The 23,828-nt window shown below is 38.4% G+C and overlaps 1 protein-coding gene across 50 annotated transcripts in view; it reads left to right on the top strand.

Annotated features, from left to right (window-relative positions):
- The window catches only part of RIMS1 (regulating synaptic membrane exocytosis 1), a 528,602-nt gene that overhangs the window by 410,318 nt on the left and 94,456 nt on the right, over nucleotides 1-23,828 (top strand). For 23 of the 50 annotated variants that reach the window (XM_050950547.1, XM_050950548.1, XM_050950583.1 and 20 more), the window contains 3 exons: nucleotides 1,004-1,116; nucleotides 15,368-15,534; nucleotides 18,812-18,955. The exons of 10 other annotated variants lie outside the window; for them this stretch is intronic. In XM_050950547.1, the coding sequence (XP_050806504.1) occupies nucleotides 1,004-1,116; nucleotides 15,368-15,534; nucleotides 18,812-18,955 (424 nt within the window). The remainder of the gene's footprint in view (nucleotides 1-1,003; nucleotides 1,117-15,367; nucleotides 15,535-18,811; nucleotides 18,956-23,828) is intronic. 17 more of the 50 variants (XM_050950597.1, XM_050950585.1, XM_050950578.1 and 14 more) reach the window with 1 other exon arrangement.

Here is a 23,828-nt window from a genome sequence, read left to right as displayed (position 1 = left end):
GTGGAGTAAGGTGCTACTTAATGTGAGTAATGATGGCAGAATATATAGCCCATTAAGAAAAATATATGTAGCAGTTAATTTCTTTTACTTCTTTTAACTGGAGGCATCTTTTTACACAAACAGCACCAAATACTGAGCAAAAGTAATGGAATAAATGTGTTCTTTCACCCAAACACACACCATCTCTCACATCTTGCCCCCTTTATTTTTTCAAAGGTATATTTGCAAATATATTCAGTACTATCTGTGCTAACTACTTTCAAGGAAAGAAGAGAATGTTCTCTATAATACTACAGTTCTTTTTTTAAAAAAACAGTAAATATTACAATGGGAAAAAGTAAAAATACAAGAAAATATTCTTCTTTATTATTATATTATTATTTCTTTCCAAAAAAAGGAATAATGGGAAATCAAATAATATATTTCTAAGGTCCATGAGGCACAGCAAACAAAAATTATGCAAATTATTTTTGTATGTTTTATAGTCAGAGAAAATTGTTCCTCCTTATAAATGTTTTAGTCATAGTTAACAATTACTGTATTTGAAGATAATGGTAGAAATTAATAACTTCTTATTTAAATATTTTTAGTATTGTCTGTTCAGTGTATTAAAACTTAGAACATAACATTTTTCACAGTCAACAAATGTATGGTTAGAAGTATATCTATGCATATCCTCTGCTTCCAGACAGCTTAACAAGCTTACAGTTCAGCCTATCAATTTAAATTCTTTTCTCTTTTGACATCTGTTACACTAGCTTGATAGTATATGGGAAATTTGGATATCTGTCCATTTTCAGGTAAAGACTCTAGGCAGCTGAAGTGCTTGATTTATTAATATTAGCATTCCTCTGTTCAGTGTTTACACTCTGCTTGTTATTGTATTGTTTGTATATTTCTTTGTTTTGTTGAGATGGAAATAAGACCAAAATTGCTGCTAAACCATTTATTTCTTTAGAAGTTTTCACCACTTTTAATAGGCTTCCATTATGTGTTTTTACAGCAAGCTTAGTAGTGGAGGAACAAACGCGACAGATGAAAATGAAAGTGCATCGTTATAATCAGACAGCAGGGTCTGGTTCTAGCCAAGAATATGAGCGTGAGCAATATACCAAGGTAAAGTTAGTAGTATTAAAACAATATTTGTTTGGAAAGGTGAAGGAGTAACATGGCTACTTAAAATATTATCCGATACTTAAGGGTATAATGTTTATACATTTTGAAGGAAGCTTTTTTGAATCAAAGCTTTATTATATCATTTTGACCCATAGTCAGAAACGTGTATTAGACGTCAGTTTTTGAAGTAATCTAAAATGGGTTTGCACAATACAAAATGCTTTTGCAGATCCTTGTGCAGGGTGACATTTTTGCTTCCTAATATTGCTACACACATAATTTTTCTGCATGGAAATGCATGAAGGGATTTCATTTTCACAGTATGACTCAAACATCAGTTGAGTTTTGATCTTCTTTTCTAATTGAAATGTAAGATTTTCTTTTGAGACACAAATGTACATGATAAAGTTGCATTAAAAAGTTTAATCCAAAGGTTCCATATGGCAAATTTTCTTTACAATACATATATGTGCTTCCACAGCCATTTGATCTTTCTGCTGAATAGGTCTCAATTAGAACACAGAAAATGACTTGTAGCAGTCTATTATGCCTTTTACAAGCCAGGCCATAGAGGACAGAGTTGTCCATATGTGCATAATTGCTGAAGGTATGTGGCCTCCTGGAGCACTGAGGCAGGAAAGATGCTTCTGGAAGTCCTGAGGGAGAGGTACTTAGGGCTAGATCCTATGATTCCTTTTGAGAGAGACAGTATTGTTTCTATTTAGTGTAAATTAAAGACCATCAGAGGCAGAACCAACCACTCTGCTGCGGTACTAGAAGCATTCTAAAAACAAAAGTATTGCATTGAGAATATTGTATAACAATCATTTGCTTACTATGCTTACTATAGGGTGACAGTATGAAGATAAAAGCATACTGTAGGAAGTATTACCACCACCACCACCATAAACTAGCCAAAAATCATGAATAGGCCCCCTAGACTCATGAGATTGTAAATAATATATTTTGGATTCCTTTTATTTGCTTTCTGGCTTTTGAGCCTTTACTGTTCACATTTTTAAGCTTTTATTCACATGGACTAGAAACTTTAAAAAAAAACAAAACAATGAAAGCTGGGATTTTCACTCTCACTCCAGGCACTACAGCTCCAAGAAAAATGGCAAACCTTGCAGTAAAATCATGTTGGCATCGCTAGCATGCTTCAAACATGTAATCCACAAGCACGGAGTATCTGACTGCTAGACACATTCCTCCCACCCTCCCCAATCCAAAATACATCTCTCAGTGTTCCTGAGAACACAGCAACTTCCAGTTAAAATTAATGGGAGCTGCTGGTCCTTAATACTTCAAAAATCAGGCCACACACTTAGGCTCCTAAATCCATATTTAGATTTGAAAATGTTGGTCTTAGTATAATTAAAATGGAGAGCACATCAAATGTAGGAATATTTGTAACTGGGATATAATTTGTCATCAAATATAGAGATAAATACAAATAATCCCAGGAAGAGGAAGATAATATATTAGGCCACTGTGCTGTCAAATTGTGCTGAGCTTGAAATCCAAAATATCCTTAACATGCACCTGTTTAATGTTCCAGCTAATTAAAATCAGATATAACATCCAAGCTGATGATCATGTGTCAACTGATCCGGATATACGGATTTTACACTGTGACCTGTTATTTGAGGGGGTTTTAATCTCAGTTATTTTTAACTTGTCACAACTATATTGTGGTTTTTGCTCCAGTAACTTTGTCATTTTATATGTTAAGGTCATTATTGCGCAGATAATATAATCCAGTCTGTTATAAATGTCTAAGGTATAAGTTTTTAGCCAAGTTCATTGTTCAGCCACAATAGAAAAAAGACAGGAGGCAATGCATGTCATTTAATTAGGCTGCAACTTTATTCACTTATAATATGTGGGAGTGCCTATCAACAAATTTTACAGTGTAGGGAGCAGGATCAGTTCCCTGCTTTTCCACATGTGGAAGCCCCAAAGCCCTTCCTCAGCTCCCTTAAAAAAGTCTAGAATCAGGAGGTAGGTCGGTTCCCTGCTGATGAGATGTAGGAACCGCAAACACCACTTACTCAGCTCCCTTAAGAAATGCTTTCCTTCAAACTCTTTTCCAACACATTATATCCAGTAACCATATCCCTTCTGTATTGAGTACCTGCCCAGGACATCTGCCACAAAGAGGCACCAGCAAAATGCTTGGCTGCCTCCCCCACCTCTGCCTGGTTCCCAGATATTCACTGATTCCTTCCTGTTTTTGTTTTTAACCAAAGTGAACCATATTTGCATCCAGTGTCTGCTCCCAAAGAGTGTACAGTGCACATCAGCTGGTCCAATAGCACACCTCTGCTTCCATGCCAGCTCAGGATTGCCTTACTCTCTAAGCCCAGATGTGAACTGCTCACCACCCTGGAAGCCCTGCCTGTGTGCCCAGTATACAATACTGTGCTTGCAGGTCCACACCACTGCTCACCTGACCTGTTGGCATGATTCTGAAAGTGGAAGTACAAGAAAATTAACTCTGATTTTCTACCTGGGGTCTCACATACATCTTGTGTACACTTGAATGTCATTACCTGAATTGCTGTGGCCCCTACTCTAGGTTGCACCCCTTGTCCAGAAAAAGTGGGAACCAAATTCTTGCACCAGTAGCCCCAGCTTTGAAAGGCCCTTTTTGAAAACTGTAACGAAGTTGTGAGAAGCCTTCCATCACCATGGATAAAGAGGGGTCTTATGGGTCTCATTGCTATATAAGTCCGTAATGTTCTTACTGGGCAATTCCTTGCCTCACCCCACAGCTGTAGCAATATAGACTCACCTTGCCCCCTTGATCAGTTTTGGAAATCCTTATGGTTTTGAAAACTGATTGTGCTTCCCATTGTAAATTCTTCCATTCCAAAGTCCTTCCCAAAGTATCCCATGCTAAGCCTGGCATTAGTTCACTGACTTTAAAAGCTCCAAAAATTGCTACCAGGAATGCAGCTTTGAACAGGGCTGCCTCCTGGTTGCTTCTTCATATTTGATTGAGAACTTCCACCAAATCTCTAAAGGCATGTCTACACTTAAAATGCTGCATCAGTGCAGCAGCACCATTGTAGCTGCACTGCTGGAGCACTTTAATGAAAATGCTCTAAACTGATGAGAGAAAGCTCACCCATAGGCTTAGTTAATCCACCTCACCGAGAGGTGGTAGCTATGCTGGCGAGATAAGCTCTTCCACTGATATAGCTCTGTCTATACATGGGGTTAGGTCAGTATAACTACATTGCTCAGGGATGTGGATTTTTCACAACCCTGAGCAACGTAGTTATACTGATATAGGTCTGTAATGTGGATTGGACCTAATTGTTTGAACAGTGATGGGAGAATGTGGATCTTTTCTAGGACCCATGTCCGGAGATTACTCCACTAAAAACCTCTGGACTGAGAACCTACCACAAGGATATGGGTAACCCCTCATTCTACTGGCAACATAAGGCTCGATAGGCAACCAGAGATGGTAGATGACACTACTGGAGTACAGCAGAGTAGGCCATATCAATGACAGGCCTTCTGTCCTCTCAAATTTCACAAAATCATTAATATTCCTGTCACGGGCCTTAAACATTATGGCACTACTGATCTCTGGCTACCCTGAGAGCTGTAATACATCAAAATTCCAGAGTGCTACCGGCATCTGTTCTGGTTCCTGATTGCTCTCTGGTGCTAGTCTCTGATATTTGTCCATCTGAAATCAAGACAACACATTGGCTATGTCATTATCAATCCCAGGCATATGCTTGGCAGAGAAACATATGCTAAGATTTAGCCACTAGAATCCTAATGCCTTTACCAACTTCATGGCCCTGGGAGATCTGGAGGACTGGTGATTGTTAACATGTACCACAGCAATGTTGTCATTACAAAACTGCACTCTTTTGTTTCCAAAATATGTTCCCCAAATAGTTACTGCTACCAAAATGGGAAAGAATTCAAGAGCGGTATATCCTTCACTGTACCTTTTTGTATCCAATCTGAGGGCTATTTCTGGGCATGCCACCTATCTTGATAAAATACTCCAAAACCTATTCCTCATGATGCATCTGAATGAACCTTTAAATCTGCCTTTGTCATCCTTTCCTCTCTCTCCAGAAAGACACTCTGTTGATACAAAAACTGCTCCAAAACCCTCAAATTCTCCTTCACCTCTTTATTAACACTTATGGTTAAACTGGTTGGGCTTTGCTATCCCCAGGACAAAATGCCCCGGGGCCACCACTTGGCAGCCAGATCCTGATAAAGAGGACCTATTGACGACTGCATGAGGTATAAATACCCCACACACACATGCTCTTCTGGTCAGCAGGAAGGATAGTGCCCTTCTCCTGATCTGCCCCCACTGCTTCCTGTCCTTCTTGTCCATCCCTGTAAACTTTTCCCCTTTTCTCCACCTCTGGTAAGAAGCTCCTAAAGGGACAATGCTTTTTTTCTTCCAGCTAACCCTTTGCATGCTGGTTGTGGAGGGCACATTCTCAGCATTTTAACTTTATAGGCATTCTTCAGTGATGAAATTCATTACCCTTAACCACTGTAATCTGATATGTATATTGGTACAGGAAGCAGATTGACTCTTAGGCCTGGTCTACACTGGGGGGGCGGGGTCGATGTAAGATACGCAACTTCAGCTATGGAAATACCGTAGCTGAAGTCAAAGTATCTTATTCCAACTTACCTCCCGTCCTCATGGCACAGGATCGACGTCCATGGCTCCCCCACTGACTCCGCTACTGCCGCTCGTTCTGGTGGAGTTCCAGAGTCGACAGGGAGCGCATTCGGGGATCGATATGTCGCATCTAGATGAGATGCGATATATCGATCCCCGATAAATCGATTGCTACTCGCCGTATCCCCTAGAGTTATAATCTTTCCTTGTCTACAGCAGTTTTTGTGAGACAAACAAGAAACCATAGACTAAACCAGGGGTCAGCAACCTCTGGCACACAGCTTGCCAGGGTAAGCCACTGGCGGGCTGGGCCAGTTTGTTTACATGCCGTGTTGGCAGGTTTGGCCAATCGCAGTTCCCACTGACCGCAGTTCATCAACCCAGGCCAATGAGGGCTGCAGGAAGCAGCGCAGGTGAGGGATGTGGGAGCCACGATTGGCCGAACCAGCCAAAGCGGCAGGTAAACAAACTGGCCTGGCCCGCCAGGGTGAGCCATGTGCCAGAGGTTGCCGACCCCTGGACTAGACAATTTAATACCAGTTATGATAAATATCTGATAAACCATATTAAGGGATATGATAGCTCTTAATTTAAGACTAGCTAGTGTGGTCTTTAGCAAGAGATGGCCATATTCAACAGTCTTACCAGAGTTCTTTAAAAATCTTATTAATATGGTATAAAGCAAAAAACAATGAAAGCTATAGAAGATGGACTTATTTTTATGGGTAAAGACAAATTGTTGAGGTGATCTAATATACATTTTAAAATTCTGAATGTGAGTGATGAAGTAGTAGATGTAAAGAGAAATTGTTCATATTAGTTGCAAGCATATAGTTTGCCATCTCAAAGCAAAACCAATTCCCCCATCCCGCCACCAGTAGAGACAATGAGGCATATAATTATTGCTTCAGAGAAAGATGAGCCACTCTCCCTAGTGAGCTCGTGGCCAATTATGAGGTGCTGTACATAGGGGAAAATATTCCTTCCCGGGTCCTGTAGTAATCAATTGACACTCCAAAGCATGAGATTTGATTATTCCCCTCTTACCATATATAACTGTAAATGTTCTGTTGGGCACAGAATTATCTAAATGCTGTTAAAATCCTCAGTGTTCTGCTGCATCATTATCTCCAGCAGTGAATTCCGTATGCGAAGAAGTATTTCCCTATTTATTTAAAATATGCTTTGTATTATACGTTAATTACTTTTCTTTCAAGCAGTCAGACTGCGACAAGGCTGTACAACTTCCAAATCAGATAAGTTCATGGAGGTAGCTCCATCAAGGTCCATTAGCCAAGATAGTCAGGGACATAACTCCATTCTGTTGGTGTCCCTAAACCTCTGAGTGGCAGAAGCTGAGACTGGATGACTGGGAATGGATCACTTGTTAATTGCATTGTTCTGTTCATTCTGTCTGAAGCATCTGACACCAGCCCCTGTAAGAATACAGGATACTGGCTTAGATGGACCATTGATCTGACGTAGGATGGCCATTATTATGTTCTGAGCTAAAACTGGTACATTTTTTCCAAGCATGCAGTTCTCTTCATTCTGGTGTTGGGATTCTCATTCACTCTCACTATATGGTTATTTTGCACATTCGCAGTATTCAGCCATTAACCAGGCAGTGTGTTAGTATTTGAATAATCACAGTCCTGCTATTTTTCAGTAAACATACTGTGAATAAGCAAATCTCTGCATGAGGACCACTATAATCCTTCTCTTTGTGATTGTCTTTTGTACTCTGAATTTCAAGCTGTTTTGGAAGCCATGTAGATGCTGATTCAGCTCCTTAGTGGCTCCAGTTGAAATGGAAAAACTCCACAATTTACATGAAAGGATTAAATGAAAAAACAAAGAAAATGTTGCTGTGAATCTAATGAAAGGAAATTAAAAAAAAAATTAAAGAATTCTTTGACTCATTTTCCCCTATATTATCTAAACATCAGTAGGGCTTTTGTCCCCAGAACAACTATAATATGTTTGTGTTAATGCTACATTTTTGTTGCATGTGGGACACTCACAGGCCCTTCTATAATGTGATTCTGGATATACGCAAGTATGAGAGAAGAATTTGATTCAAGATCTTAATATGCATTTGTTACAAATATTACATACTCCACATATGCACAAACTCCAAAGCTATTCTTGTTCCAGTCAACGCACAACACATTTTTAAAAGAGGTGTTTATTCTAGATTGCTACTGATGAGAGCTTTACAGTAATCATTTAAAAGGACGCCACTCTAGATTTAGGTACACTGCTAGCTCAGTTAACGCTTGGAGTATTTTGAAAGCATTTTGTTTAACGTAAACTTATTTTTCATTGAAGCCATGGGTTAAGACTTAATCTTTAGGAAAGCTGCAGCACTTGTCATATCCAGCTCAGAAAAGGAGATATGACATTTAGCAGGGGCTTTATTTTAGGACCAGGCTGCGTAGATTTTGGTCTATAGTTTAAGTCTTCCAGGAGAGGTGGATTGGCCATTAGCTTGGGATTTGGCAGATCTGTGTGACCCGGGGCAAGTCACTTAGTTTTTCTGTGTCTCAGGTCCACATCTGTAAAATGGGGATAAAATGCTTTCCTACCTCACAGGGTTTTTGTGAGGATAAAGCTTGCGAGGCACTTAGATACTATTGTAATGAGGACCATATAAGTACCTATGATATAGAGAAGCCTTACAGAAGGGCTGTGAACTGAGCAACTGTGTTCACAGCTTTGCATGCCACGCACAGAGGCTCCATAAAGGCTGGTGTATACAGTGAGCTTTATTGTGTGCTGCAGGAAAGCCACAGGATCTTGACTATGAAGCTGAATCCTAAGCCGCTTTACATCCCATAGTAGTAGGGAGAATGAGGAGAAAGAAGTAGAAGTGAGCTTTGATCCCACTAAAAGATTAATGAAATGATCTGTGAAATTTGCCCTTTAACCAAGAAAATATTAACATCCCAGTAACAGAACTGGAATAAATCCAGCAAGAACATTCTTTTAGTTTGTGTCTCCATTATTTCTACTTAAGTTGTGTATCTGCGGTTCATCAACCCCCTTTTTCTACTTTCACTGACATAGTACAGGAGCGAGCTACTCCATAGGTGGCAAGTGAACAGAATAACTGCAGTACAAGTTTACACTTCAGATAGTTATATTGAAAGAGCGCTATATTTTTGTAACCCAGAACAGGAGTTATAACTAATGCTGTTACACAGAAGCAGGAATGGACTTCCCATCCTTGTTACTATTAATGACTAAAAATAGACCTATTGCCTAGAAGTCGTTATCAGAACGAGTACTGTATTCTGCTTTTGGGATGAGCAACACATTTTGGGAATAAAAACACCCTAAAGTACCACATATGGTTGGGAGAAAAATAATTGTTGCAAAAAATTCTCATGCTTTAGTTTATTGAAGCTTTACAAATATCTTTCTTTGATTCTTTTTTTGCTTTTGTGGCCATTTAAAAATGTGAGAAGAAACATATTGATTATATGGATTTTCTTAAATAAGGTTTGGGGTCCACTTGGACAGCTGAAAGCATATTGCGATTCTGCATGAATAAAAGACTCCTTCAGATTTCTGCTGGAGAATGCTCCTGAGCATTACTAGGCATTATAAAATGTGTCTAAATTACTGTGTATTTACCTTTCTTTCTTTCTTTCTTAATAGCAGATTTATCCTAGCCTCTTGGGCCCTAGTGGGGTTCTCTACCAAATTTTAAATAATAGTAATAAGTGGATCTCTTTCAGTCCATGGCACTTTTCTCTGTAGGGCAATGCCATGTGTCCTGCTCTAATATAATGGTATTCACCTAAATAGCATTGACTGATTGTTAAATGAATTAATATAATATTCACAAACAACGTTCAAGTTATATCTGTTGTTGGAAGTGTTATTTACTCCTGTTCCTAACTGAGAAAAATCACTTTTTAAAAATCATTGAAATTTGGCCTTTCTGGGTGGAATATAGCTTTTTCTGTCGTTCTTCCATTCATCTTGTTTATCCTACATTAGCAAAATACCCTTTCAAGCACAATAAAAAAGACATTTGATTGGCAACAATATAATTTACTCATTTTGGTTTTTCTGTGTGGGAAGTTCATTAAGAACAGCGGAACAGAGTGTTTTCACTTGCACAGCCCACTGATTGCAATTCTGAATCCAGACTACTCCCTCCTGTGGGAAGTGGCCAAGGGAGGGAGAAAGCTTTACGAGGGTCTCCTACAGAGTCTTCTGTGAATTTTCTCTTGGAAAGAGTACCCATGCTTGCTTCTCTCCTTCACACAGAAAATTCAGTGACCCTCAAGGATCATAAGGTATCCTCTGGAGGCAATAAGCCATCTGTTTTGGACCTTGTGCCTCTGCACTGGCTCTAAGGCCACTCATTCCTCTTGGGCTCCTTGTCAACATAGGTGCTGGAAATACGGGTGCTCCTGCACCCCCTAATTTGAAGTGGTTCCCATGATATACAGGGTTTACAGTTTGGTTCAATGTCTCTCAACACCTCCACTATCTAGAATGTTCCAGCACTACTGCTTGGCAACGAATGCCTAGCCTGGAGCCACTCCTGGAAGCTCCATTTAAGGGGACTTCCATAGTGCAGGGAGTATCTCACATAGAAGCTAATGATTCTCGGGCAGAGTGTTTTCTAAAATGGCTTGTGATTTCCTCTGGTGGGGCTTGAGTGTTGGGGGGATATTTTTGGCTGTATGTGTTCTAATAAATCCATATTTATTTAAACTATGTCCATGCAGCGTAAGGAATAGAATCGTCTGCTTTAAAATGCAGACCTCTGTCACTTGGGAATAGTAGAGAATCCTTATTAATGTCAGTAGCAGTACTTACACCTTTTTTATAGGGCAGTCACTAGGACGCAACAAGTACCACCCTTGAGCTGCTCTGACATTCCATCCAGCCCTGGCCACTGTATACCTGCATAATCATACAACACTGAGATTCCTTAAGACTACTGTTACCAAAGCAAAGAAAGGAATATAGTCAGTGTATATTAAAAGAGAAACATAGATGGCAAAAGAGGAAAGATGGACAAATCCCAAGGTTGAGGAAAAGATACGTGACCACAACATTCCAGTGATGTGTAATAAAGGTGTTGCAGTCCAGGAAACCAACACACTTGAGCCACTCCTGAGATCCTGCTGCTCTTTAATATATGGAAACATGGAGTAAAAGAGACTTATGTTCAAAATGCATTGAGAGACTTTGGATGAGTGTGGAATATCAGTGGTCACTGAGCAGCTAGACTAAGAATATGTGCTGGGAACTATGGAAAACTTATCTGGTATCAGGCAGAAGCAAGACTCTCATCCAAGTGAAAAGCAGAAAGACAGGGGAAGGTTATTGTGCTAGTGGTAACTCATCAAATGTCTCAACCTGGGTTTCCTATTCCATCAGTCTAGAGAAGACCCAGTCTCCCTATTGAACAGAAAATCAAAGTTTACGCTTGCATAAGGGATCCACTGTCACATTGTAGCTAGTTAAAAAGGTTTTCAAAGGACATGAAAAAGAACTTACTAACTTTAAACTTTATTTGCTCCTCAAAGTCCAATCCTGGGCAGAAAAATCATGATTGAGAGAACAGATCTGCCACTCCTATCCTGGTAGGATTGCTTTGAGAAAAGGAGGAAATTCTAAAAGGCATTTGTGGGCTATTTATCCTGTTGAAGATGCTAAGAGTATAAATCCTTGGATTGGAATGAGAACTTACATTTATATTTTAAACAAAATGTTTTTATAGCATTGCCTGTGGGAAATCACTCCTTGCTTTGGCTTAAACAAACATTCAGGGTGAAATTCTAGCCCCATTGAAGTCAATGGGAATTTTGCCATTTATTTAAATAGGGTCAAAGTTTCACTTTCAGTTGAAGTCGGGAAGATTAGGGCTCTCCATACTTTTTAGATGGCACCTGCTACATTCTATGGGAGTTTTGCCGTGAACATCAATAAGAGCAGGTTGAGGACCTAAGTTTGTAACAGAATTTGGACTGAGGGGGCAGTTGTCCAATTTTTGAGCCTCTGTGAGTGTTGCATTTTACTACAGTAAGAAGAGAATTCATTCCCACAACTTATTGCATTGAGCTTCTGTAAATGTGAGCTTGATGGGAGGAAAATGTAATGGCATTTAATTTTGTGTGATTCTTTGTACTCCAAGCTATTACTCGTCTCTTCCCATGTTTCCGCTCAGGGCCTTGCTGGTTTCACTACAGATTGGAGCTGAAAATTCACCTTTGCCAACCCAGTGCTTTTTCTGTCCTTTTCCTTTTGCAGGAATTCACACTCTCTCTCTCTCAGCTGTTTTTACACAAACCACCAACACCCTTCTCACAAACTCCAATTATAGACTGAAATTCCCAAGCAATTATATAGCTGTCCCTGGATCACACAGTGGTCAGTATGAACCCTTCAGTGTTTGATTCATAAATTGGTTTGCAAACAGGATTGGTTCACAGTAGTGAAAATTGAGAAAGCTCTGACATTACAAGCACGGGATAAAAACCTTTAGATGTAATACATTTTAGTTCTGGGTCTGGTGTTGTTGAACATCTTTATTAATGACCTGGATGTAGCTATAGAGAGCATACAGATCAAGTTTTTGGATGACACAAAGCTGGGGGAGAGGGTTGACAATACTTTGGAGAGTAGAGCTAAAATTCAGAGGGATCTTGATAAATTGGAGAACTGTGCTGTAGACAACAAAATGAAATTCAGCCAAGACAAATGTAAAGTGCTTCACTTAGGGAAGAAAAACCAAATGCACAAATACAGAATGGGGGGAAATGGCTTAGCAGCAGCACTGCTGAAAAGGATCTGGGATTTGTGATAGATCACAGCTTCAACATGAGTCAGCAATGTGATGCTGTTGCAGAAAAAGCAAAAGGAATTTTCGTTGCATTAACAGCAATATAGCATGCAAGTCACGGGAGGTGACAGTACTGCTCTACTCAGTACTGATTAGGCCTCAGCTGGAGTACTGTGTCTGATTTTGGTCACCAATGTATAGAAAGGATGTGGAAAACTGGAAAGGATCCAGAGGTGAGTGACAGATGTTCAAAGGGATGGAATGCAAACCATATTAGCAAAGGCTGAAGGAACTGGGTATGTTTAGTTTGGAAAAGAGGAGATTAAGAGGTGACGATAGTGGTCTTCAGATACTTGAAAGGCTGCCATAAAAATATGGTGAAAAGTTGTTCTCTTTTGCCACAGAGGGCAGGACAAGAGGCAGTGTGTTCAAGCTACACTATAGCAGATTTAGATTAACTCTCAGGAAAAACTTCCTAACTATAAGAACAGTAGGACAATGGAACAGACTGCCTAGGGAGGTTCTGGAAGCTCCTTCACTGAAAGTTTTCAAAAGGAGGCTGGATAGCCATCTGTCTTGGGAGGTTTAGACACAACAAATCCTGCATCTTGGGCTTAGACTAGATGACACTCGTGGTTCCTTCTAACCCTATGATTCTATTATTCTGTTTTTATACTCTAACTAATGTTGCTGATAGGCAAATGCTTGTGTGACTGAAAGAAAATCAGAGAAGTATTAATTTTCGCTTCTCTCCTCACAAACAAAACAAAAAGAGTATAAAAGTAAAATGTGGCATGCTAAGGTGGGGGGTGGGGAATCCACAATTTTTGAAATCATCCCTCAATGCTAGATTTCTGTAGTTCTGACTTCTACCATTCCCTGTATACAGCTTTGCTGTTAGGAGTTGGCTCTCTAAAGGTATTTCACAGATATGGCATTTGGAAAGTTGTAGATAGTCGGTGTGTATAAGAGTGTGTGTGCATATGTGCACATACTTGAAAATATGTACATGTCTGTTTATACATATGTACACACATGCATAGTGTAGATCACAGATTACTGAAGAACAAGAGCCTAATAACAGACTTCTAATTTTCAAATGGAAGAAATCAGCATAAGGCAAAAGAAATTCAAAGGAAATTCAATCACTAAAACCCTCAAGCAGTTACCAGTTCCTTATATAACACCAGTAAGTGCTTAATATGAGGCACATGGGTTTAAAATATATAGAGTCTAATCTTGAAAAGTACTAAGGACATGCAACTTCCATTGATACCTTTTGGAGCTGCTGGTCCTTAGCAACACTCAGGATGTGTGCAGTACAATTGAATATTGGTGAAAATGACTCATCCTGATTGTCATCGAATTCATTCGACAATCTGATTGTAGTGCACTAGTGTTATAAAGTATCTGAGAAATATGATTCAAATATATTTAAGAAACCTACCTTGTATCACAGAGGCTCAAGCAACAAATTATTATCTATTCTTCCTTCCCTTTCTTACCAGAAGATTTGTATGTGATTGACAGAGAATGAGGGGGAGGAGTTTCCTTCAGCCTTGAATTCTGGATTCCTGTTTACTCTTGCAACTCTGGGTCCTCTTTTTCCAATACCCACAAATTACAGGAGAAGGTGCATTTAGTGCATGAGCTAATGACAGCCCACACGGACAGTGTCTGTCACCCACCATGACGCTTTTCACATCTAAAAGCAGAAACTACAAAGTCACTCCACAAACTGACCTGGCCATCCTTCCCCCCTGCCTCTCCCCTCCCCCACTCCCAACACCGTGAATTTCTATCAGAAATCTAAAAAATGACATCCTTAAGTGCCCTGAGCTCAACACATTGGATTTTCAAACTTGACTGAAACCCTGTGGATGTGTCATGTTGTTGTTTTTAAAAAGGAAGTCTTGCTTTGGTAAAACCACAGAATGAAAAGCAGTTAAGGGATTTATTGGGTGGAAATTTCTTCATTGCTTTCCCATAAAGTCAGATGAGGACTGACAATCAGAAGAGAGTGATTTTTAACATAAAGTAGATGGAGCAGCATGAAAATTCTGATTCAGAGCCTAAAAGAGGCTTCATCTTCCATTAGTATTCTATGATCAAATATCCTGGAAATCATTTTAAACGCTATTTTTCTTGCTTGTGTTTTCTCAAAATAATAGACAAGTAGATCACAAAATGACATTGGTATGTATGTGTTACATTATTTTAGCTACTGTGCTCAATCAATGAACTTTTCAATTTATTCAAGTACCTTTTCTCAGAGTAAGGTAAAGGATTCAAATATCAAGTAATTTACCACTTATTAATTATTAGCGAGGATGGATTTGTCAATCCATGATCTTCTTTTGATACATCCCAATGTATCCATCTTTGGCACATATAAAAACTTCAAAAGAGCCCTAGACAGTTGCACAGACACCACAGAAATGTCAAGAGGTAAATAAAATATTTTATTTGTACAAATCATAATTTGGTGCACTAAATAACAAAGAAAATATTCAAGTGTTCCATGCATCACAGTTCAGTTCTTTCATCTCAGCCATACATGACGGAGCCCATCTGCTTGAAGTAACCTATAGTATTTTCAGTTTTTTCAAGACATTATTATAAATATATACACTTTTCTAAAGTTTTGGGGACTTTGTTGGCTATTTCAGGAGTTTAAAAGAATTGTCCTCATCATTTGTTGTTTGAATATATTTCACATTTTGAAAAGAAACCTCATACTTTCTTTTTTTAATCTTTAGTATAACATACAAACAGATCAGTACAGAAGTTGTGATAACGTCTCTGCCAAATCATCAGATAGTGATGTCAGTGATGTGTCAGCCATTTCCCGTACCAGCAGTGCCTCACGCCTCAGCAGCACAAGCTTTATGTCAGAGCAATCTGAGCGCCCTAGGGGCAGAATCAGGTGAGTTTATGATGCTATTTTAAATGTATAAAATCTCCTTGTTTGGTGTAAAAATAAAATATAAGAATAAAAATAAAACAAGAAATATAAATATTTATGATATATATGTATAATAGAATATATATATATGTGTGTGTATATATATATATGTGTGTATATATATATTCTATTATACATATATATCATAAATATTTATATTTCTTGTTTTATTTTTATTATATATATTATATATAATATATTATATTTTTATATATTAAAATATATTAAAATATATGATATTTTTATATATCTATTCACACACACACACACACACACACACACACATAAACATACACGTGGTCATCCTAAATCTTTTGTGAAATGAACATATTTTTCCACCTTGGCATCCATCCATTTAAACAGGTAAACAAAAAATTCAGACAGGGCAAGAGCAAATTTTTATATTTGTGTAAGGAGAAGCCCAAACTTGGAGCAAGCTGGAAATTAGTACTTTAAACTCTGATCCAGCAAAGCACTTAAGTGGTACTACTTACATGCTTAAAGTTGCACATGTGCTTAAATGCTATGGTGGACTGGGGCCTAATTTCTTAGTTTGTGTTGCCACAGAGGTCTTGACGCTGCCCAGGTGCCCATGCAATATCATGACTAACGGGCCTATTTCTATTAAGATCAAAGGCAGCTGAGAGAACTGTCTACCTAACAGGTCAGGGTTATTAGAGAGGAAAGTCAACTAGCTATGGTTTAAAGGGAAATTACAGGACCATCAAACAACTGCATAAGTGAAGGGCTGTTTCTTGAGTGTGTGTAAAGGAAAAGAATTGTTCTTCAGAATGTGTCTAAATGGTAGTATGTCAGTTTGCTGCCCATAGTACTGTTGCTGCACTTTGCATTTTCCATAAAAGGATTTAATTTTGCACCAAAAAAAAAAAAACGCAAAATAAAAATCATTAAATGTTGCCAGATTTGCCTCTTTATTTTACCAATAAATCAATATGTATAGTTAACTTTTTCTCTCAGTGTGTCTTTGTTGTGAGTGTACATGTGCGTGTGGGCACATGCAAACGCACACTGCCCCCAGCAGATAGGGAGAATTTTAGATGTATCTGTGTAGCCTTAAGCATCAGTAATCTCCTTTGCTGTGTTTTGGCCATAATTTAATCTCATTACCATACAAATAGGACTTATCTAGAAGTATTGATAAATTCTTTCAGTTGTTAGATTTCCACTTTATGGAGTTCATATGGCAACCTAATCAATGGTTCTATTTCCTTTCATTTTATTCGATTTTTTTCAAACACAGATCATTTTGTAGTATTTTTATAACTACGAGTGCTACAGCACTTTGGAACACAAATCTTGAGTGGAAATTGGATCTGTTTAAGGAGACTAATTTTTACTTCCAGAAGCTGGTTCTCTTTCACAGTAGATTTTTTAAAAATCTGATTACCTTTTTTGTAAATCTATGATTTTAAGAGCCAGATTTAACTATTTGAGACTACTTGGGGTGCAAAGTACTATTCAACATAGGGTAGTAGAATGTGGCCCTAAATGAGGAATAAACTTGGCTTCCTTATATTTACTTTCAGTCAGTGTCTCTTTTAGATGTCTGAACAACAAGTGTATCAATAGGATATGAATACACCTTTTGGTACAATAGGAATTATAGGACAGGTTCATGCTATACTGAGCATGATTCAAATCTGAACCTGAGATTATTTTTAAACTAAACCTATTTTGTTGTAAACACTGGTATATAACCAGAAATTGTCTGAGGAATAAATGATTATGTTAATATTATTGTTTTCGTTATTTACATGTTATGTTAATGTTTTGCTTTCCTATTTCATATGAAGGAACACATAACTGGCTGGCTATGCCTGTGAAGCTATAGGGCATGTGAATAAGATTATTATTTCTGTATCTCAAAAATTATAGCCAACATGTCATGGTATTGATTAGCTAAGATCTATTTTCAGTTGAAAAAATTAATAATGTTTAAAATATCTTGCAAACACTGTTTTTCCATTTCGCTAAAGCTCCTCACTACGGGGTTTGATCAAGCTGCACTGAAGTCAGTGGGAGCATTATGGTGTGTGTTCACCTTTAGAGCCCCCCTTCATGTCAGGAAGTGGCACTGCAGGGATTCTTCCTCTCTAGTAACCCTCCTGTGTCTTGGTTCTGCAATGGTCTGCTTCTCCGGCACAGCACACCGGCTAGTCCCCTTGTGGGGCTAACCAAAAACAAATCTCAACTCAACATAGCTACTTCGTCTTAAAGTCCATAATATAAGCACTAGTCCTTCATAGAGATCTGGGAAATATTGACCTCTGACCATGCCAGGTTACATTGGTTAGGGCAGGGAGCTGGAGCCTTCCTTGTCCAGGCTTCACCCAGAACTGGTCTCTTCTTATATTATAGTTCAATGAACAAACCATAAAATAATTATAAGGTAACTATAGTTACAGTGTTGTTCAGTAAAAAATATGGAATTTTTTTTAAAGCATTTGAAAAAAATATTCTTAATCTGAACTGCTATTCTTCCAAACTGAGAATCAGATCTTCAGTATCTTGCCCTCCTGAAACACTCATTAAAACTAGTGGGAGGTATCAGAGGAAAATTCTGGCTCCACTGACTTGAGCAGGGCAGGATTTCATGCCAGAATTGCAGGATCAGACATTATGATTAGACTCAATTTTGTGATATCAATAATTACCAACCTTTTTACCCTCTTCAACTCTTTGTGCCAAATCCTGCAAGAATTGCGCACATGACTAACTTTCCTGAAGTTAGCAAACCTACTCATTTAAGTGAGACTGCTCCCATGATTAAAGTTATTCACATGCACAAATCTTTGCAGAGTCTGGTCCTTATTCATGTGAATGTTCCTTGTGGATATAAGCGCAATGAAGTCAATGAGACCAGTCACATGAGTAAATGTTACAGGATCAGACCCTTACTACTTAATTATTAATATTTTTAGAACAAACTGTATCACTGTTTCAGACTTCCCTCTTTATCACATACTTATAATGAATCAGATCCTACGGTATGAAATCTTTAAAATTAAATAACCCATAATTCCTTTTCAGATGTAGTTTACAGTTGGTTACTGTAGTCATTCAAAAAGTGTTTCTTACTGAAATTTAAAGTCATTTTAATGTAATGTTGAAAAGTGTTTCATCGAGTGAATCTAGATGTAGCATCTGTAGTTCATTATTTTCAATTTGAGTTATCTACATTTAATTTTGCATGCCTGCATGTTATGACTATGGAAAGGTCAAAGTCCTTAGAGATCTGCAAAACTGATGGCAAAAGAGAAAGAAGGATATCATGGGAATTAGATGACCAAACGGGGCACAGTGAAAAGAAATTGGATATGGAAGACAAGAAAAAGAGAAGGCATTCTGTTGCTGATTTGAGGTAAAGGTTAGCTTCCTGTCCTCATGTGTGTATGCTAGCTGCCAGCTCCTTCTAGTTTTAATAGTTCAGTAGCCTGTGGTGCTATACAAACCAACATTTTATGTGCAAAGCTTGCTTATCAAATGGAAGAGCAGAGAAAACTCATCCAATCCATGTTCCCACCCCCACCTTCATGAGTTAAAATAATTTGCATCAACTTCTTCCCAGCGGCCATGTAAAGTGTGTTTTTGTAATATTGTGTATGAGGGTAGAAAGTATAACACGTCTAAATCATGTGAATGTAAGCATGAAGGAGGGAGGGGAATTTACAAATACAGGGCATGCCGGCTGATTTTAGAGAGAATGTAGCAAATTAGATTGAAGTAATAACTTTAGTTAATATTAATAATTAATAGTTGTATGAAATGAATATTGATAACCCCCTTTTTGACTGAGCCAGGGAGCATTAGCTTACTAATGTAATACTGAGTTCTTTTCACAGTATACTTTTTACTTTAGACAATTCTTTCAAATCAAGACACTTTTTGTTATTTTAAATCAATTTTATTCAGCCACTGCAGACAATTTATATAATCAGCAGTTGAAAGAGGATCTGTGAATCAAGTCTGAATGCACAAGATATTCTAGTCATATAAGAAATACTAAATACAGTCTTGCAAGCAATTTATGTAAATTATGATTAAGGGTAAGCAATAATATAACAATAATTCTTTACAACAGACAACAGTCAGATATCAGATTTCTTCCAGTACCTCTAATTCTCTAATTCTCAAAGGAAAAGAGGTTATCTTTGTCTAAAGGTACTGCTTGACTATTTGAACATTCAAAGGTAAAATCAAATGATTATGCATACATACACTCCTCAGATTCAGAGAGCTCTTGAATTCAGTAGCTTCTTCAAAGGAAGCAGAAGTTAGTCCCTAGTTTAAAAGGATTGATTTTAAAATATCAAAATGCTTTAAAATACTTCTTTTAGGGTTTCTTTTAAGCCAATCTCCTTGTTCTTGTAAAGAAAAATCTTTTAGATGAAATTATTCTTAGCTCTGAATTCCAGCTTCCTAAGGTCTCACAAGAATTAGCAATGATCCTGCAAGTTAACTTTTAAGATACTTATTTTAATCAAACTAAAATTTTCAACAGTCTTAAAGTGAATTCTCCACACTCTTCCTTATATAATCCTTTGATGAGGCAAGAGACTGTCCAAGATGTGGCAATTCTTACTCTGTATGGATTCTGGAGCTCTTATTGGGTTCAGTGTCATCTCTAAAGTTTCCCATGGGCTCTTAGCTTGTAAGTCCTTTTTCTGTGAGACAGGTTGGAGGGGAGCAACCTACTGGATGCTTGTCAGATGAAAGTGCTGTTTTATACACCGGTTTTGTACCACTTTAACTATAAAAGTTGGGGGAGGGATAGCTCAGTGGTTTGAACATTGGCCTGCTAAACCCAGGGTTGTGAATTCAATCCTTGAGAGGGCCATTTAGGGAACTGGGGTAAAAATGTGTCTGGGGATTAGTCCTGCTTTGAGCAGGGGGTTGGACTAGATGACCTCCTGAGGTCCCTTCCAACCCTGGTATTCTATGATTCAATAAGGGCCTCTCTACATGGCAAGTTACCATGTGCCAAGCCAGGATGTGATTCTACAGCTTGCTGTGCAGCACGATCCTGTGTTGACTCTGTTACAGCACAGGTAAAGTCCCAGAGTGTAGTTTGGTGTACAAAGCTTTCAAGTACTATGCCAAGCTGCACTTGGGAATTTTCACTATACTGTAGCAATATTAGCATGGGACTGCATGAGCTGGTCCATTGTAGATTCACACCGTGGCTTTCTGCACAGTAATTTCCTGTATAGTTAAACTCTAACAGACTAGACAATTAAACTTACACTTACCAAAATAAGTTATACCAGTGGAAGCACTGTTATAATGTTATAACTGTGTCCACACTAGGGGATTATACTGCTTTAGCTACATCTGTTTTCTAAATTGATCTTTCTTTTTATCTGGATAGAACTATACCTTTCCATTCCTCATCTTGTCTATTTTTTTTGTATGTGGACTGAATGAAGGGGCAAGCAACCTCTTCACAGACAGTTTCCAGGTGTATAACTTCCTGTATCATGATAGCATGTGAAGTAGCCCAGGCTACACCTTCTCAAACAGTATGAGCTCATTCCAGAAAATCTCAGGCTACATCAATGGCATTTCTAAATGACATTCCTATATTAGAGATTTGGAGGGCGACCATTCAGACCCATGTGCATACTTCGCAAACTATTATGCCATTACAGTTGCATCCAGATCAGATGGAAATTTGGGAAGGCAATTCTTCAGTCCTTCTTTAAATGGACTCCGAGCCCCTCCTCCTGCGAGTACTTGCATGGAAGCCATCTGCATGGAATACAAGGCTGAATGTACTTGAGGAAGAAAAAATGCTTACCTACTTGTAACTGTTGTTCTTCAACATATGATGCAGACATGGTTTCCACAACCCACCCTCTGACCCCTCTGTATCAGAGTCCGTTCTTTTGATATTCGGTACAAAAGAACTGAGGTGGTCAGAGTACTGCAGCCCTTATATGGCCAGGGACAGGGGCTAGGCAAAGTTCTCTGGTGCATGGGGCTGCTGCTCACATCTTAAAGAACAACAGTTACAGGTAGTTAAACTTTTTTTCTGCCTCCGCCAGGTAGCATGGGCCAGGCCCACTGCACCAAAACCGCTGTTTTAAAAAACTGTGATTGCAACTTTTGAACCAAACAATCACCGCTTTCTTAAAGCCTTACTTACAAGCATTCCCATTGGGTGCACAGGAGCCAATAGGCTTATGCTGCAACTTTCTGTCCAACAAATCAGCCACAGCATACTGCCCCCCATGACAGGGAAAGGAGAGTTACAATTCTTAAAGGGGCCAAGTGTTTTCTTTCCCCTGCTAGCCAAGACAAAGCCCCGAATATCTGAATTTGCAGATGGGTTGGGGATGATACTCTTGTTTCAGGTCACTGAGAAATAACCTGAGTGCTGACTGGATGGCTACACTTTTGGACAGGGAAGAAGAGTGAAAATTCACTCTGAAAAAATAAAACACAGGGAGTGCAAGGATAGAAAAGTCTATTCCTGTGTATTATGGGTGTGAACATACATTGTCATCAACAGTAGAAGAGATGAAAATATTATTAATAGCAAAACAGTGCCTTCTATAAGGACTACTTGTGTGAGTAAGAGTTGCAGTGTCTTTTAATACATAGTTGATATTCAGGCCCCTAATGTGTAATGGATGTGGCTACCTAGTCAGTGACTAGATTTTTGCATTTAAGTGTGCGTTGTTTCAGTTCCCCATTTTGGTTCATACTGTTTATTGTACAGTTCTCATATATAAAATGCTCTGTGAGCCTGATCATGCACCATGGCAGTCAGTGGCGCTTTCACTCCAATTTGAACATGAATCAGATTCAGTGGGATCAGTCCTCCAGAGACAATCTTATCTGATAGGATATAGGCACAACTGGACTTGTTGATTTGGAAATAGTTTTTCCCTTTTGGTTTTCCACCCGCCCTTTGGGTGCTAGTGCTGTACTGCTATTAATACAAAAGGAATACTGCATCACAAAGCCTCAACATCCAAATTTCACCTCAGGCTATGCCAGCCAAGGAAATCATAATGAACCAAAGGAATTTAAATATTTTTAAATTGATAAGATTTTGCACTATGTAGGTTTCAGAGTGGTAGCTGTGTTAGTCTGTATCAGCAAAAAGAAGGACGACTACTTGTGGCATCTTAGAGACTAACAAGCATGCATCGGCTGAAGTGGGCTTTAGCCCACAAAAGCTTATGCTCAAATACATTTCTTTGTCTCTAAGGTGCCACATGTACTCGTCATTCTCTGTACTGTGTAGTTTCATATTAATTACAAAGGTAATTACAATTGACTTTGTATTATAATATCCTGATATACTGTGGCTGCAGTTAATATTTTTCTCTGTGATTAATATAGAATAATTAAAATCTAAAACCTTTTAAAATTTTATTACAAGGACTGTAGACAGCAATAGTAGAAGTGATAACAAAAGGAAGTTTTTATGAGAGTTTGTGAAAGCTGTGAAGTTATTTGTAAAGCAAACAAAAGCAAGTAATCACTGGTGGGAAAAGGGAATAAATCCACAATCATGTTCAAACTGGAGTGACATTTTAATGCTTGAGGTATTTGCCATCCATACCCACACTGACATATAAGTGGGGGTAAAAGAACTAAAATCCTGAGTAGTGTTATTGGCTAATGGGGACTCATCAATATCACAGTTGGGCTCAGTCCTGCATCCTTTGTGCATCTGGATTTCACTGGGAGTTTTAGGTGCCCAGAAAAAGCAAGTTTAGGCCCATTATATTAGCAACAGCATTCATCATTTAGATACTGTACTTCAGCACAGCAGGAACCGTAGACTGAAAATGTAAGAGCTGGGCCAATTCCTACACATATGTGTACAGATACTCAGTTTTTTTACAGACTATCTTTTCTGGCGATGCTACATGCCCTCATCTCAGATTACTGTCAATTGAACTGGGGGCTCTCAGTAGCTCATAGTACAAGCTCAGGATCTTGAAGGTTTGTGATTTTTGTATCAATTAGGCCTTGATTCAGCAAGAGATGTGCTTAGCATTGCATTAAATACATGAGTGGTCCCAGTGAAGTAATTAAGTATGTTCTCTGGTACTTTGCTGGATCAGGACTTCAATAACTACATCTGCAGGTTTGTGAAATACATGCCAGAATTTCTCAAAATGTATACTTTATAGAAGCTATGCAAATGGCATATTAAACCATATTCTTTTGCTGGAATACCTCTGGAAAATATTCTGTTTTAGTAGAAAATTCAGGGT

Source organism: Gopherus flavomarginatus, chromosome 4 (genome assembly GCF_025201925.1).
Source record: "Gopherus flavomarginatus isolate rGopFla2 chromosome 4, rGopFla2.mat.asm, whole genome shotgun sequence".
Taxonomy (NCBI): domain Eukaryota; kingdom Metazoa; phylum Chordata; order Testudines; family Testudinidae; genus Gopherus; species Gopherus flavomarginatus.
This window is presented reverse-complemented; position numbering and strand designations above follow the sequence as displayed.